Source organism: Amblyomma mixtum, chromosome 6 (genome assembly GCF_055824585.1).
Source record: "Amblyomma mixtum isolate Tamu chromosome 6, ASM5582458v1, whole genome shotgun sequence".
NCBI classification, from domain to species: domain Eukaryota; kingdom Metazoa; phylum Arthropoda; class Arachnida; order Ixodida; family Ixodidae; genus Amblyomma; species Amblyomma mixtum.
Window position 1 is genome coordinate 50,621,472 of NC_143017.1, and position 27,602 is coordinate 50,649,073.

At 47.7% G+C, this 27,602-nt stretch overlaps 1 protein-coding gene across 1 annotated transcript; it reads left to right on the plus strand.

Annotated features, from left to right (window-relative positions):
* The first annotated feature begins 1,587 nt into the window (after positions 1–1,587).
* Positions 1,588–27,602, plus strand: LOC149339060 (sperm-specific sodium:proton exchanger-like). Its single transcript, XM_089550396.1, has 22 exons — positions 1,588–1,829; positions 6,679–6,819; positions 8,427–8,522; positions 9,064–9,337; positions 10,129–10,272; positions 10,842–11,013; positions 11,638–11,719; positions 11,781–11,974; positions 12,226–12,309; positions 12,949–13,043; positions 14,554–14,614; positions 14,701–14,970; positions 16,218–16,421; positions 18,291–18,503; positions 19,563–19,700; positions 20,473–20,598; positions 21,644–21,739; positions 21,869–22,048; positions 22,981–23,118; positions 24,258–24,455; positions 27,151–27,285; positions 27,409–27,602. Exons 1-22 carry the CDS (start codon positions 1,631–1,633, stop codon positions 27,469–27,471), a joined length of 3,303 nt encoding a protein of 1,100 aa, XP_089406522.1. The 5' UTR covers positions 1,588–1,630; the 3' UTR covers positions 27,472–27,602.

Sequence of the window (27,602 nt, forward strand, 5' to 3'; positions counted from 1 at the left end):
GTAGTAGTAGATTTGGCACGCTGCGCCTTTCTTTCCGGCATCCCTTTACAGGCACGCTTTCACGAGGGCAAAAAAAAATGCTGGCGACACCACGTGTTGTAATGCGCATCATTAGCGATAGATATATGGAGACACAATCTCCTTTCAAACCCATTTATTCATCGTCGATACCAGTCATTAATTTCCAATAATTATAATCGCGGCTTTATAATCCTAAAAGTGATTTGACAATGGTGTCTGCTTCGTACTTCGTCCGAGTTTCCCGTTCTCGGCGCATCCGAATTCGGTCACCAGCTCCCTCCGAAGTCCCTGCATGTACACTTGTCCGCATAACTTATCTAAAGCGATCGAACGGCGCGCTCTTTTGTGCATTTGTGGCAGTCGCCACTGCTTAGCAGGCCCGGCAAAGCCGTTCAATAAATAACTAGTTATTGAACAGCTTTGCCGGGCCTGCTCAATAGGGGCTATTGCCCACAAATGCACGAAAGAGCGCGCCGTTCGAGCGCCTTAGATAAGTTATGTGGACAAGTGTACATGCAGGGACTTCGGAGGGAGCTGCTGACCGGATTCGGATGTGCTGAGAACGGGAAACTAGGACGAAGGTGGGAGCAGACACCATTAACTCAGTAGTTAGTTTACCCGCCGCGGTGGCTCAGTGGTTACGGCGCTCGGCTGCTGGCCCGAAGGATGCGGGTTCGATCCCGGCCGCGGCGGCCGAATTTCGATGGAGGCGAAATTCTAGAGGCTCGTGTATTGTGCGATGTCAGTGCAGGTTAAAGAACCCCAGGTGTTCGAAATTTCCGGAGCCCTGCACTATGGCGTCCCTCATAGCCTGAGTCGCTTTGGGACGTTAAACCCCAATAAACCAACTAAATCACAAGTTAAAACATGATTTGTGGGAATGTGCATGCACGTTAAGGTCTAGTTTCGAGCTCTAGACCACTCGTAAACTACGGAAGCCTGTTTTTCTTGCGCGCCTTTCGAGCGCGCTCTACACAGGTGTGTGACAGGCTGCACACGAAGCCGCACGTACAATGAGCGTTCACGTAAAGTACGTCTGTGCTCCAAATGAAGCCATCACTAAAAACTTTCTTATTCAGCATCCCTTCCTCATAAAACACAACCGACCTGTGATGTCTTAAGCATAATAAACGGCACGTACGTTTCAAAACGCGACAACAGAGTCATCAGTAACAAAGCCGGAAATTATACTAGTTCCTGTTGATGTACGTGAAAGCTGACGTCAATAAATCTTTTTAGGGGGCTAGTTGGTCGTGAATACTGTGACTAGGGAGCGCTGGTTCTAGACAAGGGAACAACACCACAAAGGAACATCACGAGATTTGAGCGCAAACTTTCCTCGTGTCTCGTGATGTTCCTTTGTGGTGGCGTTCCAGTGTCTAGAACCTAGCGCTCCCCAGTCACAGTAAGCTGACGTCCTACGTCAGCCCAGTTGTTGTATATGCAAGAAACTTTATGTCGCTGCGTGAGTGACTCGGCAGGTATCCCATGCCCTGGAGAGCCCGTGAAGCTGCCTACTCAAACGAGTCTTCTTGTCACCGCCATCTTTACAGCGGTACTGAAGACCTTGCAGCGGTACATCCGCATCCCGTACACGCTCGTGGTGTTCATGGCGGCGACAGCCAGCATCGTGGTTTTCTCCTCGACCGATACCACCAAGCCGACGGACTTCTTCTTCGGGTCCCTGGGTTTGCAGGCCATAGCCGTCTTCATGCCGGCCTTCGTCGTCCACACCACGCAGGGCATCAACAGCTACATCTTTCGACGATGCCACATCGAGATCATTATCTTCTGCGTTGGAGTATTCGGTACGACCCCCCTCAGTGTATAGAGGCATGACGTAAAAATTTTGAGAGGGCACTTAAGCTTTTCCTTGAGGGCATGATGCGATAGCGTCAACGGGCCTCGGAATACTCATACCACTCCTGGCGTAGCGGTGTAGTGGCTCCAACGCAACCAGCGGTAGAGCTTGACACCCACGCTGGTCTTGCCGAGCAACGTCTCGCGACTAATCATTAATTTAACTGCCACCTGCAAGTGGGCGATTAGCTCACGATCTGATGGGCAGGTTACTACTTGCCTTGAAGGAACCACGTTGCGCTATAAAAAAGACAGCCACAGGAAAAAGCCAAGGAGACAGAAAGAGCGCAAACTATCAACTGAGTTTATTTGTGTGAAAGTGCCTTATATAGTCAGAATCACAGCAAAAGAACAAGGGGAATGAGAGAGGGGGGTACAGCCAATCAACTCCTGGTCAACAACAGGTGCGCAGAAAATAGTTTTCCTTATTATACAGTTTGACAGAAGTGTCGCTTACACATTTATCACCGTTTTCTTTTATGTGATAGGCCTCCAAAAGCTCCCGCGCTATTTTATTTTTACTTCTTCCTAGAATTTTAATCTGCTTAAGCAGAGGCTCGCATCCACTGCAAGCAAGGCAATGAGCAGGCAAGTTTGCTCCTTCTTTATTCCGAATGGATCGGGCATGTTCCCCTGCGCGCTCATTCACGCATCGGCCTGTTTGGCCCACGTAGGCGCCTCCACACTTGAGTGGGATTTCATACACTACTCCAGTGGCACATTTCACATACTTTTCGGCATGCTTTATGTCGCATCCGCTGCCTCTAGCTCCTTGGTTCCCGGTTCTCGCGCACAAGGCTGCGAGTTTCCGTGGGGCAGAAAAAACAACAGGGACGCCATGCCTCTTGGCCACTTTTTTTACGTTGTGCGCCACTTTGTGTATATAAGGCACCACCACGATCTTCTTTTTTGGCAGCGGCTCGTCCACACTACTCCGACTTCTTCTTTTTATCTTCCTGAGAAGATTCTCGGCCACGGCTGATATGACGTCGCAGAGGAAGCCGGCTGAAAGCAACCTTTCAATTTGATTGTTAAAACTTATATGCATTGCATGCGGGCATGACTTGGTAAGAGCGGATTCCAGGCACGAGCTTGCAATTGCTCTTTTGACTACCTTCGAATGCGCGGAATCAAACGGAAGCAACTCTTTCTTTGCTCGTGGGGCATAATGCCAGCAGGCGTGTTATGAGCCGAGGTTTGGTTTGGTTTTGGTTTTGTGGGGTTTAACGTCCCAAAGCGACAAAGGCTATGAGAGACGCCGTAGTGAAGGGCTCCGGAAATTTCGACCACCTGGGGTTCTTTAACGTGCACTGACATCGCACAGTACACGCGCCTCTAGAATTTCTCCTCCAAAGAAATTCTAGCCGCCGCGGCCGGGATCGAACCCGCGTCTTTTGGGTCAGCAGCCGAGCACCATAGCCACTGAGCCACCGCGGCGGCTAGCCGAGGTTCAGGTTAATATCTAAAAATTGCAACGAGCCACTAGAAGGAAGTTCATGCGTAAAGGTCAAACCTCGCCCATACTGTCTAAAGGCAGTTAAAATCCTACTCACTGAATCAGTGTGGGTCAAGCTTATTTGTTTGGATAAAACAATCAAAAAATCGTCCACATATCTAAAACACTTACATACCCCCAGACTAGTAAACTCGTCAATTAGGGAACGGTCAATGGCGGCTAAAAATATGTTACTAAGAACAGGGGCGACGCAAGAACCGATACACATTCCTTGTTCCTGAATGTAAAAGTTGTCTTTAAAAGATATGAAGGTGGCTTGCAAATAAAATTCGAGCAATGACATGAAGCTATCAGCTGATACACCAGCCGAGTTTTGGAAGCCTATTAACCCACTTCTTTCAATGCAATCTCGGACAGCGACAAACAACCCTTGATGCGGCAATGAATAACACAAATCCTCGACATCTACTGAAAAGGCGTAGCCGATATGGTCATTGGAGTTGAAGAAGGTTACAACATCAGTCGAGTTCTTTGTAAAAAAAGGGGTCTTCAATTTGTAAAGCATTAAGGTGCTTCAGTAAATACTGGCTTATTAAGAACTGCCATGATCCCTTCTCGCTAACAATTGTTCTAAAAGGCATTGACATCTTGTGCGTTTTTGCAGTGAAGAATACAGACAGTGCTTTTGTTTTACATGCAGTTATTGAGCTTGCGAGCCTGGACAGATCAAGGTCTTTGCACAAAGCAGCAGCTCTGGTCTTGATCCTTGTAGCGCTGGGTTTCACCCGGACGAAATTAAGCTTTAATCAAGGGTTGTTTGTCGCTGTCCGAGATTGCATTGAAAGAAGTGGGTTAATAGGCTTCCAAAACTCGGCTGGTGTATCAGCTGATAGCTTCATGTCATTGCTCGAATTTTATTTGCAAGCCACCTTCATATCTTTTAAAGACAACTTTAACATTCAGAAACAAGGAATTTGTATCGGTTCTTGCGTCGCCCCTGTTCTTAGTAACATATTTTTAGCCGCCATTGACCGTTCCCTAATTGACGAGTTTACTAGTCTGGGGGTATGTAAGTGTTTTAGATATGTGGACGATTTTTTGATTGTTTTATCCAAACAAATAACCTTGACCCACACTGATTCAGTGAGTAGGATTTTAACTGCCTTTAGACAGTATGGGCGAGGTTTGACCTTTACGCATGAACTTCCTTCTAGTGGCTCGTTGCAATTTTTAGATATTAACCTGAACCTCGGCTCACAACACGCCTGCTGAAATTATGCCCCACGAGCAAAGAAAGAGTTGCTTCCGTTTGATTCCGCGCATTCGAAGGTAGTCAAAAGAGCAATTGCAAGCTCGTGCCTGGAATCCGCTCTTACCAAGTCATGCCCGCATGCAATGCATATAAGTTTTAACAATCAAATTGAAAGGTTGCTTTCAGCCGGCTTCCTCTGCGACGTCATATCAGCCGTGGCCGAGAATCTTCTCAGGAAGATAAAAAGAAGTCGGAGTAGTGTGGACGAGCCGCTGCCAAAAAAGATCGTGGTGGTGCCTTATATACACAAAGTGGCGCACAACGTAAAAAAAGTGGCCAAGAGGCATGGCGTCCCTGTTGTTTTTTCTGCCCCACGGAAACTCGCAGCCTTGTGCGCGAGAACCGGGAACCAAGGAGCTAGAGGCAGCGGATGCGACATAAAGCATGCCGAAAAGTATGTGAAATGTGCCACTGGAGTAGTGTATGAAATCCCACTCAAGTGTGGAGGCGCCTACGTGGGCCAAACAGGCCGATGCGTGAATGAGCGCGCAGGGGAACATGCCCGATGCATTCGGAATAAAGAAGGAGCAAACTTGCCTGCTCATTGCCTTGCTTGCAGTGGATGCGAGCCTCTGCTTAAGCAGATTAAAATTCTAGGAAGAAGTAAAAACAAAACAGCGCGGGAGCTTTTGGAGGCCTACCACATAAAAGAAAACGGTGATAAATGTGTAAGCGACACTTCTGTATAATAAGGAAAACTGTAGGAAAACACTGTATAATAAGGAAAACTATTTTCTGCGCACCTGTTGTTGACCAGGAGTTGATTGGCTGTACCCCCCTCTCTCATTCCCCTTGTTCTTTTGCTGTGATTCTGACTATATAAGGCACTTTCACACAAATAAACTCAGTAGATAGTTTGCGCTCTTTCTGTCTCCTTGGCTTTTTCCTGTGGCTGTCTTTTTTATAGCGCAACGTGGTTCCTTCAAAGCAATGCACCAACTCGCCCAACAAGAATTTCTTCTAAACTACTACTTGCCACGGTGGGCAGGTTGTGATGACGACACAAGGTCGCTTGGATTAGGTGGTAGGTGAGCCAGCAGCGTTTTTGCTCTCAAAGCAGGCGCCGGGTTTTCTGCAGGACGTGAGACTTAACGCCATCGCATTAAAACATAAAGCATCAACCTGATCTGAGTTGTCTTTGAGACAGTCCGCGTGAGTCATTTGCAGAATTCAGTGGAGGAACCTACAGAAAGCGATGTGCGCTGGCAGCGACGTCGGCAGGCATCGTTTCGCTCAGAACAGCCTCGATGACAAATTTGGTCGTGTCGCACGATTACAATCGCTCAAAATTTGTGTCGCATACAGCAAGGCTGCGCTACTGGGCTATGTTGGTCGCAAAGACGCAAAGCCGAAGTGTGCCGCTTGTGTGCCGTGCGTTCACTCCTTTTAAGGCGAAAGCCTTGAAGGCCTCATCGTTGTCGACAGAAGGTTGTCAGCAGAGGTGTCACGCTTTTCGGTTGGTTGAAATGGTTATGACGTCAGAGTGCGCGGATTCCGAAGTAATGAGGTCATCCACAGATGCCTGACGGTTGCGGTTGTTGCGACGCGCGTCTTTACTCTCTTTTACTCTGTCCTCTTATCTTTCAACTCTCTTCTATCTGCACGGGGCAGCGGTGGTGGCTCGGCTTGAGCCAGTTGGCAGGCCCGTGCACTTTTCCTTTGCATTCTTCTCTCAGTCAGTCGCAACCATGCCTGACGCCCCCTTTTGGAGCACACGACAACTAACAAAATAGTTGTCGTCCGCTTCGACAGGGGGCGCAAGGCGTCCATGGGTGATCACATTACATACATCATTACTGCGAACAGAGCCATAGATACAGCCGAACTCATCGAAGCAGAGACAGAGTCATGCTAAAGAAGCAGTGAAAGTCGGCAGTCAAAGTGTGTAGTTGTAATGTGTAGACAAATAAAGCACTAGTACAGCACAAACAGTCTCGCAATCAATTCCAAACATTGCGCCAGGAAAGGCTTTCGTCTTGCAGCACTTCAGAGAGCCAAAATGCCCCTGAATTTTTTTTTTTTTTTTCAGGCATCACGCTGGCCGTCTCCACCCTGTACGTGACGAACAAGATTGCCGACGCCACGTGGCCCTTCCGCGAGAGCTTGCTGTTCAGCCTGTACATGGCCAGCGTCGAGAGGCTGCCCATGACGGACGCGCTCTTCGAGGAAGGTTTGCAGCCACGAATCTCGGCTCTCTCATTTCCATTCGTGGGCAGTGGACCCCTTCGTGAACTTGATGTTTGCTAACTCACGACTAGATCGCCTGTAAATTTGAAGCACGTCTAGATACAATAAATAAGAACATTAAACAGACACTGAGGACGACTCTATTAAATTATTTTGTAAGTGAAAATTGATTATCTAGCCCTTTCTGGGTACGTTAACATTGACCGGCAGCAAATGAGTCATTTATGGCTGAGAAAATTAAAAATGTTAATGCCACTTGATTTAAACTAGTGATGTCTACACACAGAAAGTCTGGTTGCTGCCGGAACGAATGGCAGTGTAACGTGGCCTCAGGGATCCGCGATTAAAATCCAATGTCGACGCATCCAGTTCACTTGCGAAATCGTCCGGTGTGGCGACACCTGTATTACGTTTTTTTTTTCTTTTTTGTTTTATGCATACTTCGTTCTCGGTGTGGTTTCTGTGTAGTTAGAATGCCCGGGTAATCTATCCACAGAGACCGATTTCAATTTTTCCTCAGCATTATTTTACGTAGAGTTAATGGATGCATGAGTTTTTTCAGATAGGAAACATGTTTATGCCCAATTCTGATTCAAGAAAATATAAAGTTTGCAAGTGATCACTGGATGGCAAATATACGGAGCACCACTGAGAAAGTTTCAGGAAAGTTCAGGATTCATTTGAAACCACTCAGTACCAAGCCGCAAGCAACACACAGAAATATACAGGATACCAACGCAACGTATATTAAAAAACAAAACAGACATGCAATTGATTTGTAGCCAGTTAGGACAAATGTTTAAAACTGGAATGGCACAAAATATTTGTGTCTCGCGATATAGAGAGTGACGAGGAGAGGAGATTTTGATGTTATTACTGACCAGTAAGAGAAAAGATTAGAATTCATTTCGCATACAGCTATCAGCTGAGGCAACAAATACGAAGACTCACGGATAATATTAAATGAAACGAGAAAGGCTCTGTGCGCACCTTCAAGTGACATAGGTCTACAACTCCGCGTAGCTAGACGGAGAGCAAAATAAGCCTGCTATATATATAAGAAAACAGGGGAGATAGCAACAACGTTTGCATGCCTTTGACGGTAATCTCGGTGCTGTACAGTAGAGAAATGCAAGCGATCAAGAGCCCACTGCAGCGTTGAGCGGAGAAGGCTGAAGCATTCTGGAAATTGCAAAACTGTTTCAAGCAAAGTATTGGTTTATAATATCGCCTCCTTGTTGTCACACAATGCACTGAAGTTGTTACACCTGACGGGGATGGCCTTTGTAGACATAAAAAGGCATACGAAAAAGCAGATCACTCTCTGTAATGGCAGACTGTGGCCGGAGAAACTTATGTTTGTTAAAATATCTCTCATGAGAAGAACAAAGCCGTTTGCTGAGAACGGAAGCCCACCACTAATAGTTATCTATCGTGCGCTACCACCATGTACAGCCTTAATTAACTGAATCAACATTTATTCTCTTGCAGAGTCAATTCCCAGCTGTTTGCATATTTTTTCAGTTTATTGACAATTCGCACTTAATCTGCGCTAGCGTGCCCCTCTAACAGCTGCTCTTATGCCCGCAGGTCGATACCCAGTGATGACCACCATGGTGCAATCCGAGTCGCTTTTCAACGCGGTCCTGACATGGTGCATCTTTGGCTACTTCCACAGCCATGAAGGTGCGCATAAAAGTTATGACCGTTTGTTAAAAGTAGCTCTATCTTCGAAAGATCACCCGTGCTAATGCGTATGCCAAATGCGGAATGTGGATCGCGTGCGCTGGTTATTTCTTTGCCAAAACCTCCTTTGATGGTTCTGCCATGCTCGCTGACCCGTCCACAGAAGCACCGCTTGTTCCCATCCAAAAATAGCGCACTTGGCCGCCACACTGAATTTGGTGCTTATTCTTTTTTCGCTGCAGCTTTCCCGAAATGTCTCAGCCCCTCAAATCTTTTTAGGTGCATCAAATACTTTCGGAGTAATATGATCGCAGTGGTAAACTAGCGACTTCCCCTACCCGTCTGATAGAGGATCAGGAGATCTCACCGCTGCCTTCTGTCAGTGCGCGTTAAAGAACCCCAGGTGGTCGAAATTTCCGGAGCCCTTCACTACCGCGTCCCTCATAGCCCGAGTCGCTTTGGGACGTTAAACCCCAATGAACCAAACTTAAACCAAATCACCGCTGCCTTCACAGTGTTCTTTGCACTTTGGCGGCTTCAGGAGTCGGCATCGACCTGATGTTTCCGCTGCACAACCAAGGCACGGCGATGGCCGTAGGGTTCTTGATGGGCATGGCCACTGTCTCACTCCTGGACATCATGTCGGTCATTGGCGGGAACTCTGCCGTCACTGTGGTCGTATCCGGCACCTACCTCACCTACTACATGCTCGAGAACATGAGCAGCTCCGGCGTCACCGGCGTCGTCGTCTACACCATGGCCGTCAACTTGCACCGGTCCGTCGCCTGCACCGAACTTGCACGCGCCCTCGAGGAGTGAGCATCCTGGTTCTTTCAGCTGAGTCGTGCTTATCGCTTATCATCCGTAAGGACCATTCGCTTCGCCTAGGCGAACATTGCTCGGAACTGCGGCCCAGTGTTGGCCGTGAAGCCTTACCCGGAAAATTCGTTCCTAGCTGAATCTTCTGTCTTGATGAGCCTTCTTGATTGTGGTTGCTACATCTCCACTAACACTTATCCCCAGCAAGCAAATTTCAAATTCTGACGTGGAATTAGTTGCACTTGCTATGAGCAATACGCGTAGTATTCCGGCGTGTTGCTAAGAAGGATGTAATCAGAATCTACGCACAAATGATGTCAGACCAACATGTCAGACCAACGGGCCCAAAGCTTCCCCTTGTTGAACCTTTACCGCTCGTCCTGTCCTCTTCTCGTTCTTCAGTCCTGTCAAGTTCGCGGTTATTCCTCTTCTCCAAGATTTCATTAGTGTTTGACTGAACAGGGCATGTCGTAGCTTTTGCATCGCGGCGATGGGACAAGATTAGAATAAAGGCTGCAGGCTGGCTTCTCAATGCCTTAAGCAATATTACATATGTAAAACTTTCTGATGAAGTGCAATCGGTGAAGTAAACAAAATTTCTCATGATCATAAACGGACGTTCGCTCGTGAGACGTTACGGTGAACAGCACGAAATATGCCAGCGTTGCTTAGTTTTCAAATGACAAGATCTACTCTGTTATCACAGACCAGAAGTAGCTTTCGCGATAAGACACTCTCCTTGCAGCAGACCGCACAACTGTGTTGCTCATTTCCCTTCCTTTGGCAGGTATTGGGACTTACTGTACGACGTTACGGAAACCCTGGCTTCCTGCGTGTCGGCCTCGTACACGGCTTTCCTCCTCACCCAGTACGCTTCCACCCTTGACTGGGAACTCTTGTGGAGCTGTTTCGTCGCTGAATGCGCCATTAGGTGAATACATTTAGTTTGTACTCGCACAGCTTTTAATCTATATCTTGAGTCATGACTCACGCTGCCTCGCAGCGAATAGGCTTCATTGTTACCTCTAGAGGAAGCTATCGTCTTTGCCAACAGTAACCAGGCAGCATGGTTTGCTTCTCACTCGTATAGTGGAGCACCTCAGGGCTTCACTAAAAATTAAAAGGTGTTGAATAATGAAGAGAAAGGCTGTCCTCATATTCCAGAGATTTAAGAGCTCGGGGATGCCATCAATACTCCGCTAAATGACTGAGGAGCGAATCATGTAAACTGGCTACTTTGGTAAAAGACGGTACCTAATGCTTGAACGTCACTTAGACATTTCAAAACTCATTTCACGATACGCGAGCCTAGAAACAGTTACACAGAAAAGCTGTTTTATGTGTGCTCAGAGCTCTTATTGCTGATTGTAACCTGTGAATCGGTTTTCTCTTTTCGCTTATTCAGACAGGTTCTAAAAACTGGTGGCTTCATGCTACTTGTCATCGTTAGTTTTGTAAACATGGTCACTTTGTGTCCTTTTTGCCTTTTCTCGAGGACAGGTGTATGGCGGTGGCGCTGCTCTATCCGGCGATCGGGCACTTCGGCTACCAGGTCACTGTGCGCCAGGCAATGGTGTTGTCCTGGGCAGGCATCAAGGGAACTTACCTGAGCTCCCTCGCCACTGCTCAGTTCCTGCGGAGCCAGAACGTCTACACGGAGAGCATCACCAAGGTCTGCTTCTTTATCCCTTTGGTAGATTCCTCCAATACAGAAATCTCCAGAAATCTGTAGCGAATCGTCTCCTCTGGGCACGCGCAAAGTCGACGCCGACAACTTCTGAAGGAGGATACAACTTTAAAAAAAAAAACAGCCGTTGGCAGCGAAAAACCGGGTCGGCCATGGTACTGTATAACTCTGGTAAACAATGAGAGGAGAAAACGAAATGGACTATTTGATGTTTTAGTAGTTTAAACGAGTTACAGAAATTTGTATTCTTGCTTTTTTAATTTCGTCTTGTGATCAGTTTTTCATTTCGACAAATAGAAAAGCTTTCAAAACGTATCATTTCACTCTCATGGGCGGATAGTGTGTGCAGTCATAAATGTGGGCGGAGCTTCACTGGAGATTTAAGTTGCCTCCGACTGTATGTTTCGTAGTGTTCCTTAATTAATCGCATTGCCCGGACGGTGCTCATTACAGGCCAAGAAGCGCAAATGTGTATATATCCACCACACAGGGTAGCTGTAGGATAGACAAAATGCATAATAGTTGCGTCGCTCCTCTACAAAAGCGGCAGTCATACTGCGATATCTGCCACACCGATAGTTTGACTTCTATCCTTTCCCTTCGTTCCAGTCGTACCTGTACGTCGTCGGCGACATGGCCCTCACGCAGCTCATCAACGTCACCCTCCTGCAAGTAGTCCTCGGCTCCCTCGGTGCGTACAGCGTTAGTCTTCCCCTCGCTGTCCCCTCCTCACCCGCAGAACATGTGCGCAGGCATGCTGGAGGTGTCGGACGTGGAGCTGCGCGCCATGCGCGACGCGGTGCAGCACCTGAAGGAAGCGGCCGACTCGGCTCGCGCCCTGTACATGCGGGACGACTCCTTCCTGCTGGCAGACTGGCGCTGGGTGGCGCGCAACACCCTCATCCGGAACCCACTCGAGGCCAGCTTCCGACTACAGACAGCACTTGTGAGCCCCTCTCTTCGTCGCCACAGGCTAGCTTAGTTTTATCGCCGCCCACTTTGCGGGATTTAAATCGCCTTGCTTATAGCCGCCTGTATGCTGCGGGATTTCGTCAGAACATGCGATGTTGCTCAGCTTGCTTCACTGCCCTTATCGCTTCATTCAAATGGATGCTAACTAGAGTTTCTACTACTATGCAGCATTGTGTATATCATGGGTGTCAGCTTTCAGCAGTGCCGCCTTAATTCCCTCCGCAGACTGCTGGCTGCGTCGTGCGTCTTCGAAAGGCTCCGAAGCACATCGACACCTTGGCAGTCGAAAATGTCCTCAGGATTGAGCAGGTCAGTGAGTGGATTTCTGATATTCGCGAGACAGTTGGTGGAGCTAGCATATATAAAGAAACACTGAAATGAAGATGTGGTTTCTACCTCCGAACTGCGGCATATGTTGCGCTCTATTTGAAGCCCACACCGAATAGATAGCTGACTTGTGGTAGTAACCAGCATTCCAGATTCGTGCTTTTGAATAATTCGTATTCTCAGCCATCATGCGGGATTAGCAGGGCGCCGAAAAGTCAGTTTGTCAGTTAAGTGAAACATTTGTCACGTAACAGATTTAAGGTCGGCGTAATTGTTGTTATACACAAAAACTATATTTCGCGTGTTCTTCAGCAAAATCGGTGCCTTCTAACAACGGAATGAGTAAAGAGATAAGTCAAACAAATTAAATGAGTAAATAAAACTTAAATGCCCACTAAACACGCCCTGTCAGCTTCACGAACAGGTCGTGGTTAGATGTGTGCTGCACGTTTTCTTTTTTACTATCACATGACGGGGGTTGTTGACGTTGTATTGTGAGGAAGTAAATTCTCTTTAGCGCTTCTATGTAATACAGGTAACGTCCTTCATTACAGATTGGCATTAAAACAACAAAAACCCCCTTAAAAGCTTTGCGAACTTCTGTGAAATTTTTCGCTGCAGGTCAGCTATGCACGTCAGTATCGCCAAGGGATGATACAGCAAAGGACCAAGATGACCTTAATCGCTGCGCTTCAGTATCCATTCGACAAGAAAGTGTAAGTGGAATGCCTGTCTTTCTAAGCACGCTGCATGCTAAAGGGACGCTAAAGGGAAATCTTAAGACTAGCTAGAATAGCGGATTAATCTCCCGAGACACCAATTGTGGCACATTTTCACTCAGTACATGTCTTTTATAAGCCAAAATTTCATAAAAATTTAAGGCACGCAGCGACGCCGTGGCGAATTCAGGGAAACTGCGCCCAGTCGTATGCAATGTTGGTCAATACATTCGTTAGGGTAGACTATCAACTAAATAAACGATGCCCTATCCTACTACCGATACGACGGCAGCACGGTGAGGGCTGCGAGAGCTCACTATAGTCGGATAAAAGCCAAGAATGCCACGGCGTATGCCCCTCAAAGGAGACCCTCTAAGCGATGTGGTCGTGGTTGAAGGGCAGCAAAGGCTAGGCAGGAAATGGAAGGAGACGGTCTTTTGTCCGCGTGCTATGGGAAGTGGGCTCCTAAGCACTAACAACCCTCCACCCTCTCCCCAGCTTCCCCCCCCCCCCCTTCACCCTTACGCACCCATTTATTGTAAAACTCTCAAGAAATACATAAAAGTCTAAAATGAATGTGAGAGGAAGCCCGCACCGAACCGAGAGTTATCGCAGGTTAACCCAATTGAAAATAAAAGAAAGGGGCAAAAGCACTAGTTAGAATAACTATGCAGATGCGTACCAAATGATGTCTTCATTTTAGACGCGCCTCTCGCATTAGTGATAACAGCATGGTTCGAGTACACGCACATCGACACCATGTCGTGATACGGTTGAGTGATACGGACACAACTATTGGAATACAACGGTTCAAGAAAACAAGGACGAGAACCCACACTGGGCAGGACGGGCGCCAACAACCAACTGATTTATTATCTCTGAAAAAATTGATTTATTTTACTGATTTATTATCTCTATCACATATGACACACGTCTAATCTGTAGATAATTTTCTCGAATCGAAGAGTTTCTTTCTAAATGACAGGAAACATACATGGCTTTGGGAGTAAAATTACAATGCTTCAAATATTGGCCAAACTAGAATAATTCTAGTGCAGTTGGAAGAAAACGGCGAAAACCCGAATTTAGTGAATCCCAATGAGCTAGTATATCATATGGCTATATGTATTACTTTCTAATAAAACAGCTGTTAACTACGTCACATAATACGTGGGAAGTATAGTGCCTACCCTGTATCCTAATTTTTTGTCAATGGCTTGAAAAACAGCGAAAAAAAAATTAGCTATTCCTTCCTGCCTTAACTGTATTCTTAGCGTGCATTTGTTTCGTATTTCCTGCCCATCTCAAGGTCGACAGGCGTTGACTTCTAATCTACTGTATATGTTGAAGGTAAACTTGATTCTGTACTACTCATCGCCTCTACTGTGGTGCAGCAATGAAGATTAAAGATGTGTCGCCATGCTACCCTTATTGGTTTATTTATTTATTGAGGTTTGGCGTCCCAAAGAGACGTTCTTTTATTGAATTCCGAATCTGTAACTTTCAGATACTTGGACATGGACACCATTGGATCGATACTGGCGATACCTCAATGGGTAATTTGGCTGGTGAGTCACCGACATGTCCTCTTTTACACATCCTCTAAGCGATGAAGGTTGTACGAAGGATGATGGGCAGGTACTCCGCTCTGCAGAAGGAGAACATGGGCAACGCGCGCGAGGAAGGCCTCACCGAGGACAGCGGCATCGACGTGATTCAGAGGCCGCTGCGCGAGCGGGTGGTCGAGCTGTTCGAGCACTCGTACTACGAGGCGGTCGTCACCAGCTCCACGCTGGCCGTAGTGTTCGTGCTGGCCGGACTGCTGCGCATCCTGATGGTGACGGCTCGCAGCAGCGCCTTCATCGCCGCCATCAGCGTCGAGGCCCTCTACCTCACCATGTTCACCACCGAGGTCACCGTCATGGTCAGTCACGTCCCTCGGACTCGCCTCACTTGCCACGTGGAGGAGCGTAACACATAGCAAGACACAGTGACCGTCGACGTTACACCACTTTTTTTAACGAGTAGGAATTAATGCTGCTATCAGTGCTACTTTCTCTACTTTACTGCTTCTTCCCTTTAGTCACGGTATATATTGCATTTATGCAATGTACTATCGCGATGGAAAGAAATGCGAACAACGCGGCGACTACACGCTCCGCTGTTGTAATTTCTTTAGAAGCAGTAGCTTCACTACTAGAGGTCCCGGGCAGAGCACGCCGTGCGTTGCCGATGACCTTCAAGGTTCAGCCAAGGTCAAACCTTCAGTTCATAAGTTTGGAGAACCGGTGGGTGGTCAATGGTCAGACCATAGGTCTGACAATTAGACCTATCCATTAGATGCAATTAGACATATCAAGGTCAACTGTCAAGGCCAAGGACATTTCAAGGTCAAGCCGAAGACGCCAAGGTCATGTCAAGGACAACCAAAATTTGGTCACCTGATCGACTTTGGGCTCGCCGAGGAGCTTAAACGCGGCATTTACGCGACATGGTTTGACGTCACGCCATCTTTAACCGAGTAGATGAAGAAAGGAGCGCTGGCGCACCTAGGAATAAGTCGACATGTGGTGTTCACGTGCTAGGCCCTGACGTCACGGCCTCCTAAATCGAGTACATAGCGGGAGTAGCACCGGCGCGCCTGACACGAAGTGCACATGTGGTGTTCACGTGCTGTGACGTCAGGGTCTGCAGCAACGGTGCGCGTTGAGCGTTTCTTTGGCTTTTTGCAAGCTATACCATCGTGAAGCTACCGCTTCTCACTCGGTTTAAGCAAAGCTGAAACACCCGTAATTTTTTTTTATCGCGCTTTCACTTGGGTGGTGCGAAAAAGACGTCATAGTCGTCCTGGAATGTATCATGCACGGCTGTAGCGTCTTTTTGCTGTCGCCGAAGTAAAAGCGCGATCAAAAGAAATTTGAGCTGCGGGGCGCGTAGGCGCCGCGTTGTTCGCGTTTCTTTTCATCGCTATAGTACGTGTACGGATACATGCACAAGTACAAATCCCTCATCCTCCTAGAAAACTTGTTTTTTTTCTTCAGTTTGTTGCTCTTCACAAAGATGTCCAGCCCTGCGCGGCTGTCTCGCGAGCACTTGAGTACAATGCAACTGTGGAAGCCCTCGGAGTTGATGTCTTTCGTCAGAGCAATCGCTCCCCCTGTACACTTCCAGATATCGGCGTACGGTCAGCGCATCGTGAACATGGACAACTACAACCGGCTCGACCTGGTGCTGGTGGCCTCGTGCATGTTCATCTTCACCCTGCAGTGCGGCCTCTTCCTCATGCAGCAGAACGACCTGGCCAACAGCGCGCTCATCGTCTGCTTCATCGCCGCCATCTCCCTGCGCTTCCTGCACGCGGCAAAGTACGCAGAGGTGGGTATATCTCGCCTCCTGCCATAGGCCATCAATATGCCCGATAGAAGCCGGCCGCGTGATAGGGAGCACTCTTGGTCACCGATAGGGCGCGAGGAGATTTGCACTAGTTGATTTTACTAGCTAATTTACTGCCGACTGCGAGTTTGAGCTGGAGCAGAAAATACTGTAATTGTCATCGGAAGCAGGCACGGCTATGAGCCGGCATGCCGTGATAACAAAAAATTGTAGAGAACTGCAGCCTGCTGCATTGGAGAAATGTGAAAGCATTCGCGTTTGAACGTCAACCTTTTTTTGCAAGTCATCGTTTTCACGTGACACTTACCACGTGACCCCTGGATGACGTCGGCAACTTTTTCAAGTCCTTATTGTCATGTAACACTGATCACGTGACCCTTGGATGACGTCATCGACTTTTTTTTTGCGAGTCGTCGTCGTCTGACATCGGTACACATCCCCAACACACGTTACCGTCGTACCTACCTCAGCAAGTTTACTTCGTGTCCCTCCAACACGCTTCAACCAGCCCTGGGGGGATGAACTGCAGCATAAGTAGCGAATTCAGTTTTAGAAAGGCAGGGATGGCGGACGACAGACTAGGGCAAGGACAAGAAATGGTCAGAACTGCGCAGCTGTGTCCATTTTTTGTCATTGTTCATCATTCAGCACACTTATTGTCCTTGTCTGTCTTCGACCAGCGCTGCCTTTCTAAAAATAATAAATGCCATCCAACTCGACCAGCAACACACGTTGTTCGAATTCAGCCGTCGTATACGTGAAGATTCAGTCGCCTTAATCTTCAAAAATGTTCCATCATGAAGTGCTATGTCAACACATGCACATATACCAAACACAGCCTAATGGACTCAGTAACAGCGCACGTTAGGTCAGCTGCCTGCGCTGCAAACATTCGGAAGTAGAGACAGTCGGGAAAGTTCGTGTTTTGTGGAAGAGCTCGGAGATGGTCACTAGCGCGGAAAGACACGAGATGAAGGTTTGGTACAAGACACAGGTGCTTCAACCCGTGCCTTTGGTCTGTATAAAAGGAAAAAAAAAAGCATGGCTGTTACATCATTTACTTGTGCGGTTGGCTTTTCATCAAGACCTAAACTGTCCCTTTGCACAATACCTCAAAGACAACTGGAATCGACGGAATTGTCAGCACACCGAAGGTGCAAACAAGCCTTAGTTTTTTTTTTTTTTTTAGCTCAGTCTCACGGCTTGGAGCAAACACCAACAGACCATTTGCATATAGGTGGCTGATTTTTACACTCATGTCGGCATTAATTTGCGCACTGGCTATATGCTGGCTGCGCGAGGCTATCACTAGGCGCTGCTAAAAGGTCGTACTTAGAGCGTCGGATCTTTCAGACTTAAGTGACGTGCTAGCGTTCAGCTGCGCCACATGAGAGCCAGACGTAGCAAGCAACTTATACTTGGGGCAGCCAAAGCCGGCATGACTGCGAAGCTAGCAAACCTGTCGGAAGGCATTTGAAGAGCTCAGGCAACGAAAGAATACAAACTCTCCTTAACTGGGAGCTTCCATAGTAGAACCGCGCGATACGTATCAAAAAGAATTATGCCATTTCATAAATATAGGGCTCTCCGGGTACACTTGTAGCGCCAGTGTCCATGACGTGGTTAGAAACTTCAGCGCTGCGTTGTCGTTTCTTCCTCCAGTTATCGTTTTATGGCCTGTCATCACTGTTATTAACTCCCGTCTTCACCATTTCATTTGCCACTTTCTGCTGCCAAGGGATGCCAAAATGAGTACCTTTCATGAAATGAGAATTTTCGTCACGAACAACACCACTTCGCCGCAAGCATCCTTTCCAAGGTAGTCCTCTTTTTTCCCTTGCATTTCGACAGCGCGTATTGGAGCGTGTGGCCGACTACGTGCATCGCTACCTGGACGCTAAGATCTACGACGCGTACCAGATCGGCCACGCCATCGTCACGGGAGAGGAGGAAGTCCAGCAGAACGTCTGGAAGTTCGTGAGCAACAACAACACCGTCGCCGAGATCCGCGGCCGAGCCACGCTCAATCGCCTGCTCGTGCTGCGAAGGCTCGTCGAGATTCAGGTGCGCGATGGAGGGGCTCCTCCGCTGACGTCGCTGACGAGTGTACCTTGTGCAGAATCACTAAAGTTCACGAAGTGACCCGTCGTAAAAGTCGTATAGAGGGGATTCAAATTGGTTTTCCCCCTTAATTACGTGCGCTTAAATTACTAGGTGCTAGTTTCGGAGCCCATTTTCACATGAGTGTCAGAAATGTTTTGACGTAGTCTACATGAACCGGAGTGTAATGCTTTACTGGATACGAGAGCGAGTCAGAAAATTACCTTAAAACGGCGATAACGTCGTAATCGTGCCACACACCGTTGCACTTATTGTTCTTCCCTGCCACCAGGCTGGGCAATACGTCTGGAGTCTCATCACCAGATTAAATACAGAATAAGGCCGCCTGCTTGGGAGTATGCCCAGGAAAGGTTTCAAAACATAAAATTGGGCGGGGGACAAGACACGGGAGAGAAGCAAACAGGACGAGCTCAGGTCTGTTTGCTTCCGTGCTGTGCGTTGTCCCCTTCTGAGTTTTATGTTTTGGAATCATGTCATACTAACTAGCCCCTCATCGCTCACCTCAGAAAAGGTTCAGTGCGCGGTTGTTCGCTTTTTGACAGATGGGGCTGAATAACCAATTGATACTCATGGCGCAGTGAAGGAACAGTGTGTGGACGCCTGTCCGCTACTTCAGCCAGCTAACGCGCTGCACAGAAAGTTTGAAAGCAAGCTGTAGCAAAGACTGACGAAGTTCAGCGCGGTCGATGAGGTGAGAGCAATAGCGCATTGGTCGCTCTTGGCTCAACCTGAAGAATAGTTTTCCGGGATTCAGGCTCTGTTGAAACGCTGGAGCGTCTGCGTTAGACGTTTTGTGGCCTGCGTTGAAAGATCACGAAATAATACTTCCTCTCTCATACTTTACTCTTGGCAATAAAAATAATATCGCCTTTATACTTCCCATGTTATATACAGCCCAATCCAAAGGGTAACTAGTGCGCTGACGTTCGATGCTGCACTGTTGCGGTGCTTGAAAACTTCACCGTCTTGATCTTACTTGTGACGAAATGCTCTTCCCTCTAGTCTCGGTTCCCGGGCGTGATGGTGGCTTTTCGTAGTCGCCAGGCGAGCACGACAATCTTGGATGACGTCACCAAGAACATCCAGGATCACCAGTCTGAGGGACTGCTGGACGCCGAAGCTGCTCAGGAGCTGTGCATGGTGAGGCCACTATGGCAAGCACTTTATATCATTTACAGCCGCCGCAGTGTCGTCTCTATCTATGGCCGAAGGTTTCAAAAATTACTCCTTAGACTGTACAAAAGGAAAAGTTCGTTAAATGTAAGTGCGGTGTTCTTAAGAAGTATCTACCAGCGGCGAGGGAAGATTGACCGCCTAGTTAGCGAAAAAGGTATGGAGAGAATGACCAGTTTCTACTAGGACCGCTATTTCAGTAACTTTCAATCGAGAAGACTGAGAAATGCCGGTGATTTCGACTGTTAAACAGGCATAGCAAATGAACAGGCGCCGACAGTGAAACAAGGCATGAGTGTAGACTGCGTCTTCTAGCTGTCTGGGACCAATGTCATATACATCAGGCTTTGGTTCCAGAGCCAATTATCCGAGTATCGATGCACCGCTGTAAGACGCACCGGGTCTTTAATGGTTCTATTTCGGCTGCGACATCTAATTTCAAGGGAAGTTACCTTTCTTACTAAGGGAGTATCAATTATGTGTTAAATTCAGTCAGAATCGTGCAGGCGTACCCTTTTAGCCTTTTATTGCTCCTCTCAGAACAGGTAAAAAACAAAAGAAAGACGGCGCCCGGACTAGCAAGGCTTTGCCAGGCTTAACGCTAGTTCAAGAGTGAATGTGCGACGGCGGGTCAAAAAGGTGTACTCACAGCGGCTCCACTAAATACAAGACGCTGCCGTACCGCTTTTGTTCGTCCGTTTATCGAGTTCACATTGTGCACCTCCGCCGCCCCTCGCAGGCGCTGAAGGCACGCCGCATGCGCGTCATCGGCGGCCCCTGCAGTCTTCCGACCAGCTACAAGCCGATTGCCATGCTGCGTGTCATCCCTTGGATCGACTCCGACAGCGTGCGGCAGTTCCTCGCCGTAAGCGCCCTTCCTTTGCATGCCCGCACTAAGAAAAACACTGACTGAAACCATCATATTCTCCGTTAATGATTCGAGTGTTTTGGCCAGTGTAGGTTGGTGAGTTGGAAGGCCCGCTGCAAATCTATTCGGCGTACTAATCTCGACGTCGGGAGATGTACGAATGCGGTTTACTTTTCCTGATAGCTGTATGCCGGACCTTGGGCAGATTCCCACTCTTTTCAGTCAGATGCACAGATGCACACTTGGTATACGCTCGGGTAACCGTGTAGCTTTTTGACTTAGTTTACGAAGAATAGCCGCCACGGTGGCTCAGTGGTTCTGGCGCTCGGCTGATGACCCGAAAGAGGCGGGTTTGATCCTGGCCGTGGTCGTAGAATTTCGATGGAGGCGAAATTCTGGAGACCCGTGTACTGTGCGACGTCGGTGCAAGTTAAAGAACCCCAGGTTGTCCATAGCCTGAGTCGTTTCGAGACGTTAAAACCCAATAAACCAAACTAAACCAGTTTACGAAGAAAGTACCTCTAACGTTTTTTTGCTTAAAAAGTTCCCCACCTTATTTTTAAATTGGTGCCTGTAAAATAATTAGTGATTATTAGGATTGTATAGGCTTATGTGGTCCTTCTATACACCCAAGGTGAGAATATTCACTGTATTTCTCCTCCAAATTCAGGTTTTGTTTTAAGCCGCATCGGTGCTGTTGGCGACATGAGAAAAAAACCATTTCGGCTTACAGACGAATTTTCGCACTAATATTATCCTCCAAGTCACTATATGCCCACAAATGTGCAAGCAGTCATGCTTTTCCAAGGATACTGCACATGATTGTTCATACCACAGTGTCATTAAACACGGTGTCAGGCCTGAAATAAATGCAAAAAATAAATCGAAAGAGAAGATTCGACGAACCCAAAACGGTCAATTGCTGCGTTTTGCTGGCTGCACGCATGGATGTCGGGTCTATAAATAGTAGACAATAGTCTCCGACTCTTTTCACAATCTCGAACTGAAGAGTGATTGAATGTGTGGCTCACTGTCCCACCAGATACAAATCCGTCCCGTGGTCTTCTCGCCCGAGGACGTCATCGTGGAGCGAGGACAAGAAAACCCGATCTTGCTCACCTACTCCGGGATTCTGAAGGTAGGTATACATCAGAAGCGTCGGCCCCGTCTCTGTAGAGCGGTCATGGAAGGAGAGACCCAAATGACGAGAGCACACACCGCACTGTTTGGATGAAACATGACCCTCGATGTATTTCGCTGCGGACAGATCGAAGGCGAGTTCGAGAACCCTGGCGACGGATCGCTTCCGAACTCGGCGTCCCACCTGTTCTTCTACAACGAGGGCTACTTCCTGGACTACGTGAGCGCACCCGCCTGCCTCGGCGTCTTAGGACTCGTCACCGACGAGCCTTCCATCACTCGAGTGGTCGCCGAGACGCAGATAAATGTGAGAACACTATACATAACACTTGAGGAGCCTCGATGCCGACTTTCTTTTTAAGGCGAAAGCCTTTAATGGCTCATGCTCGCGCTGTCCGTCTGTGCGCTGGAATCGTGCCAACTGTGGCCTCTCCTCAGCGCAGCGGCGCAGCCTCCTCCCCTCCTTAGCAACCGGCCCGCCGGTGGGGTACGCAGCTGTGTATAGCAACCGTGACGTCACAGAGTAGCGGTAGAACGAGCGCGCGCGCGTCGGCAGTGGCAGCTGCACCACCGCTCCTTCGCCAGTCGTCTCGTTGCAGTCGAGTGAGTGAGACGCATGGCTCAGAAGCGGCTCAGTGATTCCGCGCCAAGCGGTTCGGGGAAGCGGCAGTGGGTTGACCACAAGGCTTTCGCCAAGCACACTTGATAATTTCCAAAATGTCTTCGGTAATCTTTCTGTTACATCTTGATCGGAACGCCGCCTCCGAGCGCGGGTACTCCGGCTTTGTAACCGAGCCGGCAAACCACTGAGCCACAACGGTGGGTGGGACAGTGGAAGAAAAGAGGATGAGGCGGCCTAGTAGAGGAGGAGAGGAATCAACTAAGGAATTATAATGAATAAAAAGTTGAAGTACACTGCCGGTTCCTGGGGAGGCTCCTGAGTCCATGAGTCGTTTGACTGCTCCATCCCGCCGGGCCCGATCCACTGCAGTTAGCCGGTCATCCGGCTTTCGCCAAGCACACTTTAGAATTTCCAAAGTGTCTTCGGTAATTTTTTTTATAGGGACGGGCGAGAGGGCAGCAAAAGGGGGTCATAGGCAGAGCGCAGTCAGTTCTTGCCTTAAGACCAATCCTCCCAATCCTCATGGAGAACTCCTGCGAATTTTCGGCCTTCTGTCTTTCGCTCCTGTGTCAGATCCCGAATTTACCTGCTAATAAAGCAATTCTCTTTTTCTGCAGGCGTATGTGGTTCCAAGGGATCGCGTCATGGACGCCATTCAAATCTTCACTCGGCCTCCAAGCCTTCTATACCAGATCTGGTCCTACATCGCCAGAATCATTGGCTTCATGGTACTACAGACGCACCCGAAATATCAGGTTAGAGGCCATACGCTTGCTATGTGAAGAAAAGCTGGCCGCAAGAGTAAAAGTGTTTAAAGTTACACTGAAACGCCACCTAAAAGAAATTAAAGGGACCGTTAGGAAATGTTGGCTTAATTGAAAGTTTGCTGTATTAAAATGAGCACTCACCCACTCAATTTGATGAATGAAGTTAATTTCAAGCTTCCAAGTAGTTTTATAAAGGCGTCTCTTTTACAGCGCTAGAATATCTACGCCGTACTAGTCGAGATATGTATATGGAACTTAAGCACGTTTCATAAAACGCAGTAATTTCGTGCTGAACTTGTGCGTTCGCCATTTCCAACTTCATAGAATATTCGTTCGTGTTTTAATTCTCATTTTTGGTGAAAATGTCTGTTGGGCGGCAAAACTGCAAAAATTTCAAACTTCTTAGAAACATTAATGTTTGTGTTGTAGAAGTTATCCTCTCATTTTTTTATTTAAACAGGTTCTTTGCCTTCTTCCCTAGACTGAGGCAGGCGCGCTAGCCAACCCGTTCGGCTGCTTCTAAAGCTACACGCCAGCTCGTAGTCATACAAATAACAAAATTAAACAATATATAGAATCTTGAATTTCTGGAAATGACTGTATGACAACTTCACAAGCACAGAAATTTTTTTTACAGGTGAACATGTCTGCATATCTATAGAAACGATGCAATATTATTCAGAAGAACGTTTGTTTCCCATATTGTGCATTTCGTTGAAATGATACTCGCTTCCATTTGCTAGAATAAGTTTATAGGGTGAGATATCATTAAGATTCATTTAACCGTAAACTTCATTAACCGTAAAACTCATTCAAGCGTTACTTCCCTGTATCTGATTTGCGTGTTGTGTGCGATACGATTTGGATTTTCTCACTGTAAGAGGGTGGTTCCACTGACCTTTGCTGCGAGAAAAATTCTGCTCTATTCTCGACGAGGCGCAGAATTCACCAATGCACGTGCCGATCATGTGGCCAGCTGCAGGGCAAGAGTACCTGCAATTCAGAGGTAGCGCGTCTGAATCTCACGTTGCCAGTCGTATCGGGCATTTCGAGACAGAAGAAAAGCGATAAGCTGCTATCTGCAGGCGAGCCTAACAGTGTAAACCTTTGTCTGCATCCCGCACCAGACCTGGCCCCTGGATAAGATCAGCCGGCGGCTAGAGTCCTTCCTTCTGCCCGACTTGGAACGCTGCTCGAAATTCAACCTGACGGCGGACATAGAAGACGCCATTCTGATACATGGCATCGCCTTAGATCCCGAGACGCAGGAATACTTCGTCGCTCCAGCCTACCTGCCACCGCAGGCGATGAAGATTACCTTCCCGGTAAGACCACTCTACCTGCGCTGCTAAGTGGCACTGCGTGAAACTCTACTCCCAGCAGGAGAACTAGTTGTGTTTTAGATGCGACGCGTTGTAACACGGAAACGTACAAGAAGGACGGAGGAAATGAAAAATTCACAGGACGAGGCGCAACTCTCAGCTGGTGGACACCAGATGGACGTGAACCGCCGTGGTGGCTCAGTGGTTATGGCACTCAGCTACAGACCCAAAAGACGTGCGTTCGATCCCGGCCGCGGCGGTCGAATTTCGATGGAGTCAAAATTCTTGAGGCCCGTGTACTGTGCGATGTCAGTGCGCGTAAAAGAACCCCAGGTGGTCGACATTTTCGGAGCCCTTCACTACGGCGTTCCTCATGGCCTGAGTCGCTTTGGGACGTTGCACCCCCATAAACCTAAACCAATCTAGATGGACATGCGCGTGGGCATCTTATATCTTATGACAGTTTTACTCAATATTAAATAAGCCAGTTGGTAGCTGCGCTTCTTCCAGTGAAGTTAGTTTCCTGTGTCCGTTCTGCCATCGAAAACAATTATCATTATGCGGCACCAACTAGCTTCGTTTGTGACTTTGTTAAGAGAGGTAGTTATTGAGCTTGTACTTGTCAGTTGGACATTCTTGTCATAATGTGTAGTGCGTTCACCAGCAGTATCATGCAGCCTCTGTCGTTAAACGAATAATTAAGAAATTATGAAGTTTTAATTGCGAGAAATGCGGTCATTTTCCTTCTTCATGTGACTACCAAGAAATAAGCTTAATTTTGCAACTGTTTGTTCACCCAAAACATGGCGCGAGAGTACATAGAAATGGAATAACAGCACCTGTACAGCACTGTAATGCACTGCACTGTAATGCACTATAATGATGCTACGTGATACAATATATTCCTTTTTTTTTTACCTTCACAGCTCCTGATAAATATCCGTTTATCGTTCCTGATTTCTTGATCCTGAGTTTCCCGAATCCAATATTTATTTCAGTAGCAATAGGATTGGGTGCAAGTGGAGTACAAGATGAGTGGTACTTTTGGCATTCAGTTGATTAAATAAACTCTGGGAGTCACCAGGGCACTGACTATTATAGAATTCTAGAAGCGGCAGGATATTCCACCACGACCTCCTCATCACCTTGCTAAACGGTGCGTGATCAGTCCTCAATGCAGTGCGTGCCAGGCTAGAGTCGACATGTGACTTTGCCTCTTTTTCTATGCGATGTCTATGTGGCTTTTTCGATGGGCAAACGCTGATTAGCAACTAAATAACCTCTAGTAATATTATCTCAGCTTGTACGATGTACTACATATTCTTCTTTTAAATGCAAGAGGTCAGCCTATGCAGCCACAAATGCCATATTGTTGAAAGATCGTCCAACCATGGGCCCGTCGTTCGCGCTGATCATGAAGAACACAACCTAATGTACTTTTTCGTAAGCCAACCAGTAATTCACCACCCAAGGTCAACGCAGTCGGTCAGTGCATGATTATGGCGCTCGGCTGCTGACGCGAAAGACGCGGGTTCGATACCTCCTGTGGCGGTATCGATGGAGGCGAAATGCTAGAGGCCCCAGTACTCTGCGGTGTACGTGTACGTTGAAGAAGCGCAGGTGGTCGAAATGAGCCGAGGCCTCCTCTACGACGTCCTCATAGCCTGAGTTTCTTTGGCACATTAAACCCCATAAACCAAATTAAACCGATTTAGCACCCCAAGTATGTTAATCACTCGCTATGATCAAGCGGCCGGTTAACATGACAGGTAACGACAGTAGTCTGCACGTAAAATTCAGTTTACGTCTAATTAAGCTGATTTTTGGACTGTGAACAGTGAGGCTTATGGGCAAGCGGTTCCCCCATTTTTTCTCATTCTGGACCTACAGAGCAGTGAATGGTTACACTCAATTAAGAGAAAAGGCCCATTACGCTGTGCGAACGAAATACTCACTGCCCTTCTTCGGCGGAGTTGCCGCTGGGCCATAAACTATTATCATCAATCACGTTTGATTTATTCGCGACTGTGAAACGAGGTGGCACATACCTCGCCCAGCTTCATAAGTTGTGTCCGGCCCAATTTAAGGGACATTATTAAGGCGAAAGCCCTTAGTGCCTCATCTTTGTCGACTGAACCTTGTCGACAGATGGTTGTCAGCAGAAGGTTGTCAGCAGAGGCGTCACGCTTTTCGCTTGGTCGAAGTGGTTATGACGTCAGAGTGCGCGGATTCGCAGTACTGAGGTCACCCACGGGTGCCTGACGCCCCCTTTTGGAGCAGACGACAACTAATAAAATATTTGTAGTCCGCTCCGGCAGCAGCCGTAAAGCGTCCGTGGGTGACCACATTACATAGCTCATTAATGCGAACAGAGCCATGGATACAACCGAACTCTTCGAAGCAGAGAGAGAGTCGTGCTTTAAGAAGCAGTCAAAGTCGGCAGTCAAAGTGTGCAGTACTAATGTGTAGTCAAAGTGTCAAATAAAGCACTAGTACAGCACAAACAGTCTCGCAGTCAATGCAAAACAGTGCCCCAGGAAAGGGTTTCGCCTTGCAGCCCTTTATAGAGCCAAAGTGCCCGCTCAATTTTTTTCCAAGGTTTCGCTTAATTTTAAGCTTTTAATTAATTTCTCTGCATAAACCTATAAGTTGGCCACTGGGTGAATAAGGTACCAAACGGCTTGTCCTACCCTCACAGTTCCACCAGAACCGACTGCGTCCAGTCATGATGATAATCGCCAGCAAGACCTACAGGCTTCCGCCAGAGGTCGACTGGCTCCAGACTAAAGTGGACGACGAGAAACAGGCCGAATACGAGGACAATTTCAAAATGGTTGGTGGCCACTTTCGTACGTTTAGTATTGTGTTCTATTTTTAGAGAGAGTTCGACACTTGGAATTTGTAGCTCGCACCTGTGCTGATATCAATCGTTTTTTGTTTGTTTGTTTGTTTTCAGGAACGAGGTGACGATTTAACCGACAAAGTCCTGTCGCATCGTCAAAGCGTGGAACTGTACTGACAGAGGCGGTGGTTCATGAACACTACCTCGCACTCTCCTCGCTGGAGTGCCCGATGCCGCCCGGTCACTGAACACACAGCGGAGACGACGATTTTTTTTACTCTGCGCTCAGTTCGCACATTTTTTGTGGT

Bases quoted from the DNA above. Each gene is read 5' to 3' on its own strand.
- LOC149339060 (XM_089550396.1), top strand. From the start codon at position 1,631: ATGGCGGCGACAGCCAGCATCGTGGTTTTCTCCTCGACCGATACCACC. The intron at 10,273-10,841 runs GTGAATACATTT...TCTCGAGGACAG, and splicing joins GTCGCTGAATGCGCCATTAG to GTGTATGGCGGTGGCGCTGC. The intron at 11,014-11,637 runs GTCTGCTTCTTT...CCTTCGTTCCAG, and splicing joins ACACGGAGAGCATCACCAAG to TCGTACCTGTACGTCGTCGG.